This window comes from Syngnathoides biaculeatus, chromosome 7, assembly GCF_019802595.1.
Source record: "Syngnathoides biaculeatus isolate LvHL_M chromosome 7, ASM1980259v1, whole genome shotgun sequence".
Classification (NCBI taxonomy): domain Eukaryota; kingdom Metazoa; phylum Chordata; class Actinopteri; order Syngnathiformes; family Syngnathidae; genus Syngnathoides; species Syngnathoides biaculeatus.
Genome location: NC_084646.1, coordinates 13,769,733 through 13,789,252, shown reverse-complemented (window position 1 = coordinate 13,789,252; position 19,520 = coordinate 13,769,733). Strand labels below are relative to the sequence as shown.

Here is a 19,520-nt window from a genome sequence, read left to right as displayed (position 1 = left end):
TTTTCAATTCGAACGCCCCCCCCAAAAAAAAACGGAAATAGCATAATGCGCGCGCCGCAAGCAGTTGACCCACTCACGAAGCTCTTTGTTATTGTGAATTCAAACGCCCCCTGAAAAAACCCAGAAATAACATCATGCGCACGGCGCAAGCAATTGACCCACATGTGACGCGTTTTGTTCTTGTCAATTCGAACGCCCCCTGAAAAAAAAACAAAAAACAATGGAAATGACATAACGCACATGGTGCAACCACTGCACTTTTGTTATTCTGTATAACGCAGCCTCTGTACACAAATGTGTCCCGGTGGTGACTGTTTTTTAGCTGTACTCTACTACTAAAGCATAGATTATAAGCAAAAAAGAAATATATTCCTTAAATTATTTTATTATATAAAGTATTTAAACAATACATGTATCTCTACTATGCAGTTTCTCTTCACGAAAAGCAAAAATAAATGCTTTAAAATGCCCAATTCTTTAGGCTTGGAACGCATTATTTATATTTCCATTCATTGTAATGGGAAACATCGATTCGGTTTTCGAACAACTCACTTCTTGAACCATTTTCTGGAAAGGATTGTGGTCGCGAACTGAGGCATCACTGTACCAGAAAATTGTCAGAGACCCGGACTTCCTCAAACGTTCCCAATACATGAATGTTAGGTTAGTTCAAAATTCTAAATTGTCCATGTGTGAGGATGTGTATGTCACTGGTTGTTTATTAATATGAACTCTGCGATAGGCTGGCGTCCAGTCCAGCGCTTACCCCACCTCTTGCCCACAGTCATCAGGGGTAAGCTAAGGTGCAAATGTGACCAGAGTGATGACAGGTGCAAGAGAAAAAAAATAAGTAGCTTTGATTTCTTTGTATCGCGTTGTTTCCTCCTCCTCATCAAGGGTCTGATTAGATAAAAATGTGCTCGTAAAAAATAAAAAACAGAACAATGATCCCCGCCCACCCTTTGTAGCAATGTGATGGGCGTCACTCTGCTCAAGGATTCAGCAGATTGCTTGGAAGAAACATTTATGGATTACCAATAAAACGTCACAGCATGTGCTTTTATGAGCCAAGTACGACATAGTACATTTCCCAACTATAGCCAAACAAGTATTAAATAACCACAAACGGTGAATCAAAAGCAGCTAGAATCCAAAATGCTTCTTCACTTCAAATGTTTTGCGGTCGTTGACAATTGAGAACTGAAGTAGGATCTCGGTCTGAAGGTGATACGGAAGAAGTCCAATTACTTTAGGCAGCCTTTGTGCATTAGTTATACTGTAGTTTACCATCATTTTATGAAAAATTAAAATCTCATTAGTGTGAATTCAATCAGCTTGATTAAAGTGCTTCTGCAGCCTATGTTCTACATGTGTTTACTACTTTATTAAAATGTTTGTAAAAGTTTTCCCCATCATTTTGAGGCTTTCGACCACTGGTATCAAACTCAAGGCCCGGAGGCTGGATCTGGCCTTTCGCATGATTCAATGTGGCCTGCAAAGGCAAATCATGTGTGTCAACTTCTGTGATTCTTGTTAAAATCTGTACAAGCATTTCAAATTGTCATATCATGATTGATAACTTTGAGATATTCTGAGCATTTTTGTTACCAAACATCAACATCAGTTGAAAAACCCATTACCCTTGATTTCTGATTCCAAAACTAGTTCATAAATTTTACATCGAAATATGATGAGGCGATTAAAGATTTTTGTTTGTCCTAACGGCCTCGTGAGGGGAACCGGTCAAGTCATAAATCCCAATAATATCAATGAATAGAAATGTATTGCGCTCCTCTCATAATTGACCAAATTCAAATGTGAACAGGCTCTACTTACCAACCGACTCCCCCAATTGAGCGGTCAGCTAAAAATAAAAGGCGTGAAAGCAAGAATGGCGCAGAATACGAGAGCGCCAGCGACGTCGAGATGCGAGCACGGCGTTGCTGAAGCGTTCCACTGGCTTGTGTGCAACGGGGACAAGGCGAAGGGGCCGTGGGAGATGCATGGGTCACATTAGAAGTGGGTTCAGTGAGAGGGCTTCGCTAATTCTACTTAATCCTCGACAAGCCTGCCTCACACACACACACTCGCTCTCTGCTGGCACCTATTTATGACTGCTTGTCAGTGTGTGTGTGAGTGAGGGAGGCAGGGAGGGAGGGGTGTGTTAGTTATGCGCGAGCCAGGACGCTGAGTTCATGTGAGACCAACAAGTCTCCCACATGGAAAATTGCATGCCTAGGCACACTGGAAATCTTTTTTGTTCCTCCAGATACCTGTGCCGTGGACACACTTTCTTGGGAATGTGCAGGACACTGTCCAGTGTTAAGCACCCCGGGAGAAACTGACCTGCGGAGAACTACAATGGACCCTCAGAACTCGCACTGATTGTTTGGTGATTTCTTTTGGATTCGCCGTTATTTTTTCCTCATTACAAATAACGGAAATGGAAAGAATCCGGCAGAACAACAACATACATATGCAGCGAAGACTGATTCGTAACTTCGTTCATCGGCAAAATACAAAGATCTTTGCCTCCCATTCTGCATGTATTTTTTCAACATACTTCCTTGACAGAAATTACTGCTTTCCTATTAGGTGAGGCTTGGACGGAATCTTGGGGCAACTTATGGCATTCCAAAAAAAGCACACCCGAACACATTATTCACTTCAATGTCTATACGAAAAAATAAATACCAGCGGAGAGCGCGTCACCCATGCGCAAAGTTGCGGAAGTTTCATTCGACATCCAAGTGGTCGCCATATTGGCTGTATCTATTGTCCGTGACGTCACCCCGGACATTCGCCATTTGCCACCTACTGTGGGAGACCAACACGCCCCTTCTGACACGGAAGCTCTTTTCGAAGAAGAGAACATCTCACAATCAAGTTAAGTGTCCGGGGCAATATTACCCTATTGTTTCGAGCCATATTTGGATGATATGCGGATCACGGCCAAACCACCTCTCCGCTCGAGCCACGTCCGCGCGGCGGTGATAAAAACGACACCGCCCGCGAGCGACGACGACGCCGCGGCCAAACTGCCTCCCCGTCCGATCCACTTCCGCGGCAAAGATGAGCCACCCTGGCCGACAAGACCGGTGTCGATTCACAAGGGCTGCGGAGGCCGTCCTTCAGCGGCTGCTGCACGAAACCCTTCCGATGCGGACATCGACACATTTAGCACCCCTGACTTAAGGATTACGAACCCTACCCCCAACTATTGTTTTTTTTAGTTGCTGTATACACACCTACCTGTCATTTGGAACCCACGAAGATCTTGTCCTTTCCACCTGTGCAATACATTTTTCACGACGAACCGGGTCTTTTGGAAAAGTATGAAGAGCGAATCCATCCTCCCGAGTGTTCGAGGAATATCCAGCAATGCAACGAGCCGAAATTTTAGCTAACACGAAGGAACAACGAGCTATCTTCCCGCAGGTAAAACTAATAGAAAGAAACGAGTCCGCTTGAGCATGCTAGTGCCTCCAACGTCACTTCCTGCTTCTTGTCGAAAACAAATCCCTCGAGAGGATTTTCATGGCAGGAGTTACAAAAAGCTGCATACGTCAAAATCATGTTTTGTGGTGAAAAAAATGGATGGGTCCATACCGGCTGCCATTTTTTCATTAATATACTAAAAATCATCCATTTCATGACATTTGACCTTAGATGTCTGTGATTAGGAGATGGCTTATTGTTTCTATTTTGTCTTAACTCCAGGTACCGTGTTAGCCAGAAGATGTTGTATACCGCATTCCACGCATGTTCTTGATACAATATATCCTCTTCTTTAAGGATTGAAACAAAAAATATTTTGACGCTATATTAAGTTTAAGTCTGTTCAAGTTCTGTGGGTCAGTTGTTTTGTAAGAAAAAACAAACATACACATATCAAAGGTGCTGTCCTTGGTTTGGACCTCAATAATCTACTTAAACTAAAGACTAACTAAAGTTAGAAAACAGTGACATCCCAAAAGACAACAACATTCCAGAAGGGGCCAAGTGGGTCTCAGAGGAAATCAGTCAGTCACATTCCAACCTGTGATCAATCAGCCCAGACAACCCGAGATTAACCTCACGCAGTCCTTCTGGAAAACTACCTGTCTTCCATCCCTAAACAACCTCTCAGGGCTGATGTGTCACCTTTGATGGGAAAAGCAGAAATACAGCATACAATGATGGAGTACGTTGTTATTACTCCCCGGGGAAATTCAAGGCCTTTGCGACGAACTGTAGAGCACAGCCCGCTCTTGTTAGAATTCAGTGTAGTATCTTTTCGATGCAAATCAAATGAGAAGGTCAGGTGAGGATTTTACACGGCGTTTATGACAGCCACGGCAGCTCCTTTTCAGGACACCGTGGGCCAAATTTGGATAGTCTTGAGATAATGCAGGCGGGCCTCTCCTCTATTAAATCAGTTAAATCGAGGTTCCAACGTACGAATAATATCCCTCTTCTCTAGATCACAAGATTCCTCTATTGGACTCTGTAGTCTTAACTTGCCTTAAATTAAGCACCGTCATCCCAGTAACCAAAGAACTCAACACAGTGAGCTGCTCGAAAGACTTTTTTACGCAGTTGCTTGAACACCCACAATTAGCAAACATCCAGAGAGGACTCATCCTGTCTTTAAAAAAAGACTCTCTTCCTGAGGCTCTCGATCCCCATCAGTTTCGGGCAGTCACCACGCACCTGGACATTGGACTTGCTCAGAAACAGAACCCACAATCTCAGAATGAGAAACAACACCTCCTCTTCTCTCATCCTGAACATCAGAACACCTCAAGGGTGTGTCCTCCCCCTGCATATCCAGTAATAATATGAATACTTGTTGGGTGTGTAAATACTGGATGCTGAACTGATTTTCATTGTTCCTGTCACAGTGACAATAAGGTTCTATTGTGTTCTATTTTATTAGATGGCAGAAGGTACGATTAACGTGTATCCACTTCCAACATTCAAACAACAGAATAATACCTTTGTGATGAAACTCAGAAATTAGCGCTGCTCCCTCTGGAGAAATAGTTTCTTGACCTGCCGTGTCACTTACATCTGGATTTTGGCCTGATTTTCTGCTCCTTTTCTCAGATTCTGGATCAAACCCCTTCTTCATTGAGATTTTTGTATTCATTAGTCTATTTCTCTTTCAACTTTTGACAAAATGTCTTTTTGATTTATTTTTTTTCCTTCCCGCAATCACGCTTTTCTGGCTTTTGCTGTGTTTTCTTGTTTTATCGCATGTTTTCCTACAATTGATGCGAAAACACCGTGCTTCATCCCTCGTACACTTAGGCCCCTTGTTTTCTCCGCATCCCCGTCTCACAGCCAGCCTGCAGAGTCCCGGCCAGCACGTAATTGTCTAAATGCTTCTGGATGGTAGCGGGCTATTTGGTCATTAAGGGGGCCTATTAAGTCATTAGTGCAAGAGTGAGACGGCCGTCTGCCTGTCGACACGAGCAGATGATCAGGGTTGATACACGCTGCCTCGCCGTTTTTCCACATATTTGCGCGGGTAATTACAGCTTGGATGCGAAACAACTTCAGATGTCCCGCTTAAAGAGAGGAAACACGTCTGCGTGTACACTTTACAGCAAATCTCCTGCTCTGTCATCGCCCTTTTTCCTTGTGTGTGTGTGTGTGTGTGTGTGTGTGTGTGTGTGTGTGTGTGTGTGTGTGTGTGTGTTGTGTGTGTGTGTGTGTGTGTGTGTTAATGAGATGAGCAGTGGGTGAGCGGCGGGACAACGGCGGCCTTAGGTCATGTCAGGCAGAATGATGGAGCGAGGAGAAGCAGCAGCAGAGGTTCAGACGGGGAATCCTTTTTTCTCTGTAGACCTGACTCATCGGATGCTTCGTTAGGCACACCTTAACGATCAGCTTCCTCCCACGGTCCAAAAACATATTATATAGCGTATGATCTACAATTGCCCATGGGTGTGAAAAGGGTTTCAGTTAAGTTACACCCAAAATGATTCACACCTTTTTGGGGTAGAAGTGCTTTTGAATCTTTATTTATTTTTAATTTTTTTAGGGGTAAATGACAAGTTTTTTTTTGTTGTTTGCTTTTTTTTTAAAAAAATCAGTTTCTCATTACATGCATAAAAAAATCTAACTTTATTATCTATTATAATAGTGTACTCTAGATCAGGGGTGTGCAGACTTTAGTCCTCAAAAGCTATATTTAATTTTTAAATTGATCCGATGGGACAGTCAAAAATAAGATTATTTATTTTAAGAATAAAATCATTTATCCCCATTTGTATTTTTTTATTAATTTGACTATAATTAATTGACAATTATTTAATCCAATATATAAATGTTTGTTTGCCAAATTATTCTGCATTTTTATTTACAATAATTCTTCCAATTTTTTTAATAAATACAAAATCAATTGAAAAAAAATTACATTAAAATCAATACATTTTAAGGAACACGTAAAAATAAATGAATGTAACAAATATTGTGGAACTATTGATAATGCAACTGCACATTGCAGAAATTTTTTTTCCTCAAAATTGTCAGGGATAGTAACAATTTTCAAACTATATAAAACAAACAAATGGGCAAATGTGTCTTTTTTTCCCCATCTCTATATTTGATAGGGAAAAAAAAATCACTTAAACTCAAATGTGGCCATGCCAGGAATCAATTTGGGCTTACTGAGTTTAATGTAAAAAAAAAAAAAAAAAAAAAAAAAAAAGCATAAATGTGTAGCTTGTGTCCGTGATCACCTTGACACAGTAAAGCAGTGTAACGATATGACTTGACTTATCGTAAATTATTCTGTGGAGCCCAAGTTAGTGCTTAAAAACCCCATCTGAGAAGAACTGTTTGACTTGGATGCGGTCAAGGTGCACTGATCTAGGCGGGCATTGCGCTTGAAGCTGTAAACCGAGCTCCACCTCACCAGCAGGACGGGAGCCTCCTGCTGGCCTCCTCCGAGGTCGCCGGACGTCCACCAGCAACAATTAGTCACATCTTTCAAGTCCAAAGCGGTCCGAACCTTCCTCAAAGGTCGGCCTCCGTGCTCCGCTGCCCAGACTGACCCCGGCAAACTGCCAATCTCCGAAGCGCTCTGCTGCATCTCTGACTCCCTTCCCACCTCCCACGTGACCCCTGAACCCCTGCCCAGGAGTCAGGCGCCACAGATATGATCCTTTTTATTTTTTATTTTTTTTCTCCGACAGGGGCCGGTGGCCTCAACTTACATCGTGACCCAGGGAAAATAAATATAGGTGTTTATTTGCTGGGAGCCCTGCAGACTGGAGCCACCCTGGACATACCTGAGCAGTTTTGTGGCATATCTACAGTATATCTTTTAACAATAGGCCATCGCCAAGACATTCTTTGTTTTAGACAATAACACAATACATGATGAAGTTGTAAATGTTTCAATTTAGAGTAACCTTTAACTGGGAGTGGTTTTAAATAGCTTGAAGCTTCGCTTTTTATACATCTGGTCACTGTCTTCCGAACTGCAGCTGATTGTGACCTGAGATGCGTTTACTGCCACATTAGAGTGTTCGTATCTTAAATTTTTGCTTGCAAGACAAACAGCTGCTTAGATCTTGAATAAGTCATACGCACCATTGGGAAATAGCTAATTCCATGGAACAAGGTAACGTAATTTTGCATAGTCCCAGGGATTTTTTCATTGCAAAACCTGATAGTCAAGCTACTTCTGTGTCACCGTAACTCGACAAAAAGCATGCGCCCTGAATGGCCGTTGTTTTCGCATTCTGTGAAGTCGCTCCTGCGTGATGAGACAGCCACAACCTCGCTGTGATCTCCAGGGCCTGTGGAGAGGTCGCAAACAGACCCGTGTGACGGTTTGAGCGCTCCCAGTGCTGGAAAGTTTTCTTCAGGTTAATGCGCATGCACGTAGAATTTTTTGAATTTTTGGTCAGTCTGAAACCTCCCCATCCATGCTTCTGCTGCGTGTTCATTTTCGCTTTGGACGTCTCACAAAGCCGAACACAGCGAATGAAAGAATACAGAAACAAATGCGAACGCATCGTTTGTTATTTATCAACTGGAAATCACGTTCCAGTATTGACCAAGAATCGATTTAGGATTGTTCGGGCTCAGTCATTAAGGCACATTTGGGATAGTGAAAGTAAGTGTCACATCATTTTCACGTGCTGAAAGTAGCCTATATTGTCGGCAGTGGGCAGAGTTTTCATTCGCTGTGTTCAGTATTGTGAGAGTCCATAGCGAAATACACACGGACCGAAAATGAACACGCGGAAGAAGCTTCGATGGGGAAGTTTCAGACTGGCACGGAAGTAAAAAAAAAAAAAATTGAAAAAATTCTACACGCATTAATCCCAAGGGGACTTTTCAGCACGGGAGAGCGCTCAGACCGTCACACCGGACCTGTCACTCGAGCGCAATGACCGCTTTGATGCACCGACGACTCGCCGCTCTTAGCACCATCGCCGCTACGAACAGGGCTGCCGAGGAGCAACGACTTCCTCTGAGTTCACCGGTCCCTCGGCGGTCTCTGCAGCAACCGTACGGCGACCAGGTGTTTACAGATGATGAATTACCGCTTCTTTTGTTTCTAAAGAGTCCGTTGCGAAAGTCAGCCGCAGAAAATTTTAAGCTGCTTTTATTGGGAACAAATAGCTTGTTGGCCGGGAGCGTTTGGAAGCGTTCCCAAGACGGATTTCCTTTTTTTCAACGTGGCTCATGTTTCAGATTAGCTCAAGCAGTGACCACACAGGCCCAGTCCGGTCTGCATCTCACTTGACTTCCCTCGGATTCCCACCCACCGCCTTCACGTCTGTCCGCCGCATATCCCTCTGACCTCGTCGCCGTTACAGCCCAGCGTTCAGGGAGCCAATCAACCGCAGTGTTCAGATTTAATCACAAATTGTTATAATTGACAATAATGGTTTCCATGTCAGCTGGGCTTGTGCATACATATTTGGAAAAGGAGATTGCAAGCTAATCGATGTTCAACAAAATGTTTCATGGCACTGAAACATTTTAACATTTGGCAAAAAAAAAATAAATAAATAAAGGGGGTTGCATTTTCCAGACCCAAAAAAGCTACCAAACAGTAAAAGTTAAGTTTACACAAGGAGTACATTACACACTATTGGACCCTCACATGTTCATTTTTACCCAATTCCCATAGAGCCAACATTATACTGTTATTCCAAACCCGCCACATCTGCTATGAAACCATTTTGTGTTGGAGATGGACAGTAATTGCCAAAGCCTGGCAACCTATTTGATACAGTGTTTACACAAAAGTATTGGGACATCCCTCATAATCAGTCTTTTAACCAGTCAGAGTTTGACTTGCATTACATTCTTTTCTTCAAAATCTCAGTTCAAGACATTTTAGACCACTTTATGCTTTCAAATTGGTGGTGTGGAAGAGAAGAAATTGAATATAAAACTCCGCACAGAAAGACCGGACCCCAGATTCATTCGTCGTCAGCGCCAATCCCATCAAAACAGCAAATGAGGACATTACAGCCGACACAATCTCATTTACTCTGGGGAAATTCCTTGTCGTCGTGTATGTTTGAGTCCGACAGTTACTTGGTTTTAATTAGCTTCTATCCTTGAAACACGTGCAGAGTTGTAGTAATCTGGGTCAGCAACCGTATACCCACGGTGAACAGAATCGTGGCTAATCATTGTTAGCAACAAAGTCCAAAAGTTTCGTAGTCAAGTGGGATACGATGCACGACCTTCGAGAGATGAATTGGGTAAATAGCAGCACGACAGTGATGGACAACCATCTAAATGGGAAGCACGCTGTGGCCGATTCTGTTCCTCACGAGGAGCCACGGCCACTCGGCGAGCTGTTTGGCTAGTTAGTTGCGCAAACGTTAACGTTGGCGAGCTACTTGCTTGTAACGTTGGCAAGCTACTTGCTTGTAACTTTAACACGAATTTAAGCCTAAATATGCCAATTTCTTTAGCCTTAGCACACAGGTTATGTGTGTTATGTAACATTATAACGACATATATGGATCGAATACTAGCTGGGATAAATAGCAAGGCTAAATGGCAGCTAGGTAGAGTACATTGCTTAAAATCAGATCTGTGATGGTTAAACTCAGTAGTCAGTCGATGATGAGGACAAAAAATTGTGATCATCTAAGGCAGGGGTGTCAAAGTCTTTTTTTTATTGCGGGCCACATTGTAGTTAGAGGGCCATTATGACTGAAACCACGAAAATCTTTATATAAAATATATATAAAATATTTTGGTTCAAATTGTAACAGAACTCATGGAAGTTGATACACATGATTTGCATTCGCGGGCCACATAAAATCATGTGGCGGGCCGCATCTGGCCCCCGGGCCTTGAGTTTGACACCTGTGATCTAAGGCCTTGTATATGTATGTTTGAGTGTGTGAGCAAACGCCACACAGGAAACTCAGAGCCAAGATTCAAACCCCGAACCTTGAAACTGTTCAAGGTATGGGAACCACTCCTACACCGTGGCACACCACAACATATTTGCCTCCATTTTCACTTTCTGCGGTTGTATTGGCCAGAGTGCCAATATTTTTGTCCGTGCAGTAGCTTACTAAAGTGGCCCACTAAATTTGGGCGTTCGGTCTTCGAAGCGTGCAAATTGCAAATCTTTCCGACAGCATCTTTCTCCACGCTGACGAGGGCTGCTGATCTTATTTAAGGAGCCGCAAAGCTTCCCGGCACGCAAGGGACGCGCATACGGTGTGACTGACAGCATCGTTAGGAGGTTCCGATGAAAGCAAAGATGCTGAGATGGTAGTTTGTTCCTAAAATTAGCCCCCGGGACCCCTTTGACCTATCACGTGGACGCTAAGGCCCTTACATATTCCGTTGTGCGCGAAATGGAGAGTTGAGCGCATGTGGACATGGCGTGCATGCAAAGCACATGTGGCGGAGCTGAGGGAAGTCTTGGATGACTGAGATATTTCTCCTCCTCCGTGGAGATCAAAGAGCGGAGGCTAACATAAATTACAACGCAGCGCCTTCCTCATGCTGTCAAGGCTCGTTGCTGATTTTTATGGGACCTCCCACGAGAGAAATAGTTTAGGATTAGTGTTGCTCATTATTTAATTCGATGCGCCCGCCCTTAATTCGTTCATCCCAAAACAATTAATTAAAGATTGATGTTTTGCTTGTGGTGGGATGGCTTTGTTCCACTTCCCTTTTGTTGTTCACCACAAGTCGCACTAAAAACCAGAAGATGTGTTTGCGTCAATGGAAGAGAGAGCATTGTGCTCCTCTCACCTTGTCCAATCTGTTCCTTTGGCCTGCATCGGTCAGCCCGACACCCTCTATGCTCAGCCGTGTTTGTCGACCCAGGCGCTGGGAGATCCATAACCGTAAAGCTGTCACATACAGAGACGTTTTAATCACTTTTTCTTTTTCCCTTGCCTAATGTTTTCTTCTCTCACATTTCTTTGGGAAAGGCATTCAGGCCCACTCCTGAATTTCTCCTTTGGACTGTGGTCCCTTTTGGTGTTTGGCTTGTATGTATCTTCTCACGCCACCAAACGGCAAATGTCATTGCCAATTTACCCCCTTTGAGCTATTAAAGACAAAGGTTGTTGCCGTACCCCGACCACACACAGTCACGTAAATTTAAATATGTTGCAGTCTAGTGTCGCTTGTCTATCATTCATTCAAATTTGGGGCCAATCCACCCCAAAAATGTGTTTGTCTTTGAAGGACAACTGGATTTTGTCTCATTGACGCTAAAATGGTCACTCCAACCCAAAGTGGACTTTTCAGGCACGGGTTCTTCAGACTTTTTGTGAGACTTTACCTAATAAACACGACTGCCAACTTTTATATTACTCAGTGAAACTGGCTTTGAGGGCTAAATATTTCAAGGCCTCTTCTAGAAAGTGTTTTTTGTGGTTTATGAGGTTTAAATGTAAATGTTTTCCTAGATGAAAATGCTTACAAAATTAGTTTTTGGAGAATGGGAAACCCTCAAAATGCCTTAAGAATTCCAAAACGCTATTTCAAGAGGTCTAGTTACAACCTGATCTGAGAAAGCTACATTATACGCATAGGGTGAAGGTCAATGGTATTTGCCATGTTCCATTTACATCATTACCAATTTTACCATTTGAATCTGATGCAGATTTAACTTCAGCACAGTTTATTCAAAGTGAGGAAGTATTTTGGAGCCACACTGTTAAATGTTTTGATTTTCTTTATGTGGAATGTATCCTCAGCTATTGAGGATAAAAAGCTTAAAAAAAAAAAAAAAAAAAAACAAAGCAACAACACTTATTTACGTTTTGCTGCTCTTTCCGTAATTCCGTAAAATGCCAAAAAATAATGCCAAAGCCAAGTCTGGGTTGTTAGTAGAAATTACGAAAGGCCCTATTTTTGTTATCTGCCAAATTGGCACACATAGCAGCACGCCTTGAGCTTGCATGAAAATCAGAATCTGCCGGCCTTTGAGCCCCACCGCAGAGGAGCTGTCCATGAAAATAGTTCCCGGAGAGGCTTCGCTCTTGGTAGCTTATAAAAACTCGAGCCAAAAACAGTAAAGATCTCGTTATTGCTGAGACAATTGGTATTTTCACCAATTGGCAAATCAATTTACATTTTCACTTCCGGGAAATTTTTGTGGAGTCAAATGATCTGTTAGCCGTAATATTGTAAGACGAGTGAGAAATGATGTAAAAATGTTTAGGTATCAGTTTCTGCGCCGTACCGGACTTATTTCAAGCGCTGTCCCTGAAAAACAATAATGATTTTGATCATTGGAAAAATGGAATAATACCCCACATGGGTGTGTTTTTACAGGAAGTTGCAAACCGACAGCCAAACGTAACTTCCTCGGCGGAGGTACAAAAACAAAGAGAGAGCTCTTGTCATACCTGAGAGAAGTTGAGGCCATTGAGGGGGTGACACTGTTCCTCCACCCGTTCTACCGCCCCTGTGGTTTTTCCCATCTTCTCGGCCTCCTGAGCCAAAAACAAGTCCAGCACCGGCGTCCCCCTGGACCTCACATCCCACTCAGTCAGTGAGTTGACCATCAGCATCACCCACACGGGCCTCTTCCTCTCCCAGTTTCCCGCTATAGCGTTGAATAGGTAGTCGGCGTAGAGGCCGCGACCGCGCTGGTCCGCCGTCATCCAGTACGGCATCATGTGCTTGACGTAGTCCAGGTGGCGTTTGAGGCGACGGTACAAGTCTCGAGGTAGCAGGCTTTGGAGGTTCTCCCCGTGGGGAAGCAGCTGGCAGCTGGTCAGCTTGGAGACTGTGAGCGGGTCGGTCAGGTCCAGCTCAAAGAAAACACTGCGGCTGCTGTGGAAAGCCTGCTTGGAGACGTCCGGGATGAAGTCCCACACCCGGGTGTACGGCACGTGGATGGTGCCGTAAAGATAGGAAGGCGGAAGCGGGGGGGTGCGCTTGACTTTCCACAGGAAAGAGTTCATGTCATTTTGCTGAGGAAGAAGCAGAGGAACCAGGTAAATAAGCAATCTGGATGAAAATACAATCACACTGCAGTTTCATGGTTTTCATCATGGCCCTAGCCGCTGTTGTGTTTGTATTTCGAATCGACGGACATGTTTGCATTCGGGTTGTTTGTAAATTAAAAATGTACTCCATTCATCTTCTACCACTTATCTGACGTGATGCCGCTGGTGGAGTAGCTGTAGCAGGGATGCCCAGACTTCCCTTTTCCCAGCCACTTCATCCAGTTCTTCGCGAGCGATCCCGAGGTGTTCCCAGGCCAGCCGAGAGGCCTCGTCTCTCCATCATGTTTTGGATCATCCCCGGGGTATCCTTCCAGTGAGAGGTGCCCGCAGCACCTCACCGGGGAGGTATCCGGGAGGCAGCTGAATCAGATGCCCCAGCCACCTCATTCGGCTCCCCTCAATGTGGAGGAGCAATGGCTCTACTCTGAGCTCCTCTCAGATGAACGCGCTTCCCACCCTATCACCATGGGAGAACTCATTCCGGCCGTTTGTATCCGGGATCTTGTTCTTTCGATCATGACCCACTGCTCGCGAACTTAGGTGAAGGTAGGAATGTAGATCGATTGGCTTCAGGGTGTACCCCGCCGCCTGACCGTTGACAGCTGGGATAGGCTCCAGCACTCCCCTCGACCCTTCTGAGGATAAGCAGCTAAGAAAATTGATGGATGGATAGTTTTTCTAGTTTCCCTTCCTCATTTTCCGTTGACTAAGAAGTTTTCTGTCCCTCTGTGTTTGTTGGTCCTGTCAATTAGCTTCTGTTACTGCTGTTAGCAGTTCTCTCACTGCTGAGAATCTGCTTGTTTTTGTCCAATACTGAGTCAACTCTGTCCTGAAGTGTTTTTTTGTTTCCTACACAAATTCTGATTTAACAAGTCATGTAAAATGTTAAAAATATTCGAGTGAAAAAGTCCTTTTGTACTCACAGCTGGTGAAGCTGACTTCCACCGTTGCCTTGACTACAGCGTAGCATGCTCATCACCTCATATAAGACCAAGATATCATTTTGGGGGCGCTAAGTAGATATGACGCCCCATCAGGCCGTGCTGCCATGGTGCCGTTTATAGAGAGGCCCTCTTGGCTGTAAACAGACCTCCGTTTATTGTCGAGCTGCGAACAGCTCGCTTGCCAAAGGCTCTTTGGGCCCGACGAAGTATTTGAAGGCCGCAGTGCAAATATACGGAGCGGCGCTCATAAAGTCCAAAAAGCTGAAAGGAGCCCGTTCCTTACTGGGAAGCCGCTGCGAGACTTTGCTTTGTGACATTTCTGACACCAGAGGGGGGGGGGCTTTGTTGCCGGTGAGCACGCTGCATTGCTTGTGACGCGTACCTCTTATGTTGCAGCAAATTAAATCAGCATAAGGCCATATTGCCTTATGAATATGGTTCTTGTTAAGCGCGCTGCAAAAAGTGCATGTGCTGCGACTTTGCTATTGGCACGATGGCCACTTTTGGCTTTTATAAACAATCTTCTGGCTTAGGAGACACGGTGTAATCAGGCATTTGAGGGATCAAGCCCATTGCCGGGATTGAAAGTTATTCTTTGAAATTGTGGACTTCAAAAATCTGACCAAGGTTTCCTTCGGCTCCAATTATAGCAGGCTGCCAACGCTGTGTTTGTCGTCGGGGGTGGGGAACATCCACGCCAAAAAATAAGAAATAAAAAAAGACAGTCATCTTGCGGGACTCACTTTGTATCTTCGAAATTAGGTGCGATGAACATATTGCAATATCTGGCACAGTGTCGGACCAGACGAAATAAATCCCGAGTGCTTTATTTAATCCAGAGCATCGTCGTTCCTTGCAGCACACTTGCAGAAATAATTTGATTTTCAGTTTCAGACAAAGTGGAAGTCATTTTCATCTTCTTGTCGTCTTCATTTTTTTGGGGGGGGGGGGTTGTATGTGAAGCATCTCATGCCATTAGTCATCGTGTCACGCAGTGAGAAGATCATGCACACAGAAGACTTTAAGACATGGAAAAGTGGTGATCTTATTCACTGGACCTCTCCGCAGGGCCTTGACATGCCGGGCTGCTTTTTTTTTTTTTTTTTTTTTTCTTAAATGGTGGTAATTACTCTTAACACAAACCAGAATGTGGCGTCGTGCATTAGAAGTTATGTGAAATTATGGAGCACCATCTCCTGAAGCTCGTGATCTTGGATGAATAGTGTCCACTACTACTACCCCCCCCCCATAATTATCATAGCTGCTGTTGAATGAATGACGGGGACTAGACCCACACTTGCTGCTACTTTTTTTTTCTTTTTTTATGTGGAACATGCCAAATTTGGCCTGAATATATAAATCTTTTGATATAAGTCATTCAATCCTGACCCGCAAAAATGTTTCAAATGAAGTGAAGTCCTCCACTTGCACTTGTCTCATAAACAGCTTTTGAAAACTGAAGAGGTCGCCATTTCTCTTGAGCGAGAGATTTCCCAAAACCATCTGATTGTGATAATTTACTTCACGAATACGCACGCAATAGACACGCATTATCATTATCAACAATACAAGGGGTACTGTAGCAGTTGCAGTACCGAATTGTATTGTTATTAGAAATAAGGAAAGGTAAAGTTTGAGAATGTCGTCATCATTGTGAGGAGAAAAAATAATATGCAAGTAGTGGGATTTCTTTTCGGGAAAAAAGTTTGAGGTAAAAAAAAAAAAAAGAGTGATAAAATACATTCTTACTATACATTATTCTTTGAAATCCCACAACAATACAATATATATATATATATATATATATATATATATATATATATATATTTATATATTTATATATATATTGTAATATCTTGACTTCATTATTATAAAGTGTGAAAAAATCAGTACTGTATCCAGTATTGTGCAAGTTTATTTGACTTATTCCTTCTGTGTTCTTGTCAAGCATTTTCTATTTTTCTTCATTTCATTTTCCCCTTTTCCTTCTTAAGATAGTGACTTTCACTTTGAAAATGTTTTCAATCTTTACCCCAACAATTCTTAAACTTAATTCGTGCTTTTCCTCATAATTTTACTTCTTCCTGGCAAAATCAACTGTATTTACTTTAAAACTAGAACTTTCTTACACTTGCTTTACGTCCACCAATGTGCCTATGTCATACAGTATTTCATGAGTTGTTCAAAGAAGTTATAGCATTTGGATGAGTAATATTGCAATCACATATTTGTTCCTCTATAAGTGATGGATGATAGTGGCCCTGTCAAACACCTTCCAGAGTCATAAACTGCTTCAACAGACTTTTGACAGGGCCACAATATCCCATAAATGCTCTGGATTTGTCTTTCAAGTGACTCGTATGCTCGCGTTGCGCGTTCCAGGGGAAGCAGGGCGCGCACTCACCGACTTTGGCACGTCGCACTGGCTCGATCTGGCGGCTGGCCGCACGCCCCAGGGCGCCACGGGCTGCAGGAGCGCGCTCAGGAGCACCCAGCCGAGCCCCTGCACGCGCACCATGCTGTCCAGGTGACGGGAGGACCTGCGGCTCACCCTGTAATCCGCGTCTCACTACTCTGTCCGCGTGGAGTTTGAAAGCGTCACGTTTCTCGCTGCGGCCTCAGATGAGCCGCGCGGCGGGGCCACCATCGTGCCTCCTCGCCATCCCCCCTTGCGCAACTTTCACCTCTCCGGAGCCACAAAGGCGTCTCTACTCCTGTCAGCGCCGGGCGAGCCACTGTTAAAAAGTTTCCGCGGTGCGCTCCACAAGTTTGGAGCGTCTCTGTGTGTGCTGGAGGAGTGGGAGGTGGCGTGGCCCCCCTCCTCCTGCACCGCCTCCGCCTCCTCTTTAAAAAGAGGGAAAGTGGGGTGGGCGCAGGTTAAGAGGGGGATGACAGGTTTGCTGTAAACTTTCAATGCATTTGAATAGCTATTTCAAGGGCTGGTGATTCTAGCCCGTTTAGGGGGAACAGAACCGAAGTAACTTTAGCCTCACACAAAGTTTTCTGCTAACATGAATGCAGGCTGTACACTTACAAAGTGATCACTTATATTCAATTCTGCTGACAGGTTTTGATACAAGAAATTGTCAATCAAATAAATTGATGTGAAACAATTTGACAAAATATATTCATTTACTCACGCAAAATAATTCCCTTCATTGGGTTTTTATTGTCAAATGTATTGAAAATTTGCCACTGAGAAAAATTGATTGTACTGTGACTTTATTGGAATTGTATAAATTCTTCTCTACACAATACTAAACTGAACTGTATTGAACACAAATATATTGACCAACTGTTTTTTTTCCCTCAACTTTTAAAGAACTGAATGCAAAGATTCTTTGTTTTTCTCAAATATTATTCACAAGTCTGTCTTAAATGTGTGTTATTGAACTGGGATTCTCCATTCACCTCACAGATGTGACATAACATGATGCTCAGGTGTGCCTCAGGCTTCCCACATAAAAATATTATTTTAAAATGTGCATTTTTACATTACAGAACTTTTTTTTTGTTGAATTGACGAAAAGTAAATTTTCCCCTCCTTTTTCTCCACTATAATTATTTTCATTTGGGCACTTTGAGACAATGAACATCCAGCAGCCACGGCGGTGGCACCATCGTGTTTTGGGGCTGCTTTTCGTCAGATGCAACTGGGGCCTTAGACAAGGTGGATGAAATTATGCAGAGTTGAAAAAAAAAATCAATATTAGTGCTACACCTGAAGGGTTTTGCTAGGAAGCAAAAAAAAAAAAGTCAGGAAAAGCCATAGAAAATCTGAAATTTGAGGTTAAACAGAGGGAACTTTAAATGGTGGTCACCTGACCTGGCTTAGCATGACTTTGAATGAGTGGTTAATCCTAAACAGTTTATCCCAATTATGAGGGTATGCATATTTGTGCAACTGTATTGCTATTATTTCAGTTATTTTTACTTTCCCTCTCAAAAATCAATTGAGTTACACAGGTTATGGACCATGTTAATGGTGGAAAAAGTTTTAGAATGACTTAGTCTTATTTTCATACACTTAAAAAAAATAAATAAATTTGGGTGTGTAGACTTTTAATATGCACTGTACCTTGACTTTGCTGTGATATTTTGCTTTAAGCTGAAACTATGTGATTGGTGTTCCGGTTTGGTGTTTTTCAAAGCATTCCTCAAATGTAAATGAACCATACATCAAATGTTGTCATGTGCTTCCTCCTCGGCAGGCCTCGCATCCATCTCCGTCCGTTTGTGTTTGACTCGCCGGCGGCACGAGAGCGCGACTGCGGCGGCCAGCGCCGAGTCTTTATGGGCATGATGAATGGTCACAAATAAACACGCTTGAGTAAAGACAACAGTGAGAAGTGTTTTGTTGACTTTCCAGCCCAGCAAGTCCTGATGCAGAGCAGACGCATTTGAAATAAACAGTGCGAGAGAATGGAAGTGGCCCCTTTTGCTCTGGTCTGACCCCCGGCCATTGTCCCGGCCGCGGGCCCGGTGACAGAATCGAGTAGTGGGGACATTTATCACAGAGAGGCCTCATACTGGTGACCCCCCCCCCCCCAGCGGACTGGAAGCTGATGGACGTGGTACAAGCGCTTCTTTGTCCAGGGCCGTGTTCCCCTCGTGTCTTCCTCGACCCGCCGAGCAGTCCTCCGCCACACTCATCAGGCGTCCTTTTGATCGGCTTGTCTTTTAACAGACTCCCGCTGGAAAAAACACGCTGACCCCTGACTCTCGTGTCTTTCTCTGCATGGGCACTATTTATCAAGATGTTTCTGAAAGCCTACCGTGTTCTTCCGCAGCTTTCAAACCACTTTTTTTTTTGTTATCCTTAGTCTACTTGCTGTTGCTTTTGTTCTGGTACAGGTGTGAGATTTCAGTTCGCGGCTCGAGTGTGGGCACCTGTGGAGTCGGGTATACCTGCTTTAACTGCACTTCGCTCCTTTGAAGGAGCTCTGGCGCATTCTTGGCCACTTCGAAGGTGGACTTCTAAGCTGCTGGCTGCAGCAGATTCCTGGACCGACTCCAGGACCTTACGGTATGCTGCACACCAGCCAGCGACCAAAGTAGGCTTTAAACTTTAAATATTGGAAATCGGTGGTCAGTTAAGAGCACAAGTCTGGGGAGA

General features: G+C 43.7%; 1 protein-coding gene across 2 annotated transcripts in view; it reads right to left on the bottom strand.

The window, feature by feature from the left end:
- Positions 1–17,222, bottom strand: part of trabd2b (TraB domain containing 2B) — a 76,702-nt gene extending 59,480 nt beyond the window's left edge. Inside the window, exons 1-2 of one of the 2 annotated variants that reach the window (XM_061825948.1) lie at positions 16,809–17,222; positions 12,855–13,424 (exon numbers count right to left, since the gene is read on the bottom strand). In XM_061825948.1, the coding sequence (XP_061681932.1) occupies positions 12,855–13,424; positions 16,809–16,922 (684 nt within the window). In that variant the 5' untranslated portion in view covers positions 16,923–17,222. Of the gene's footprint in view, positions 1–12,854; positions 13,425–14,383; positions 14,586–16,808 lie in introns of those variants that run through there. The other variant, XM_061825949.1, reaches the window with a different exon arrangement.
- Positions 17,223–19,520: the final 2,298 nt, after the last annotated feature.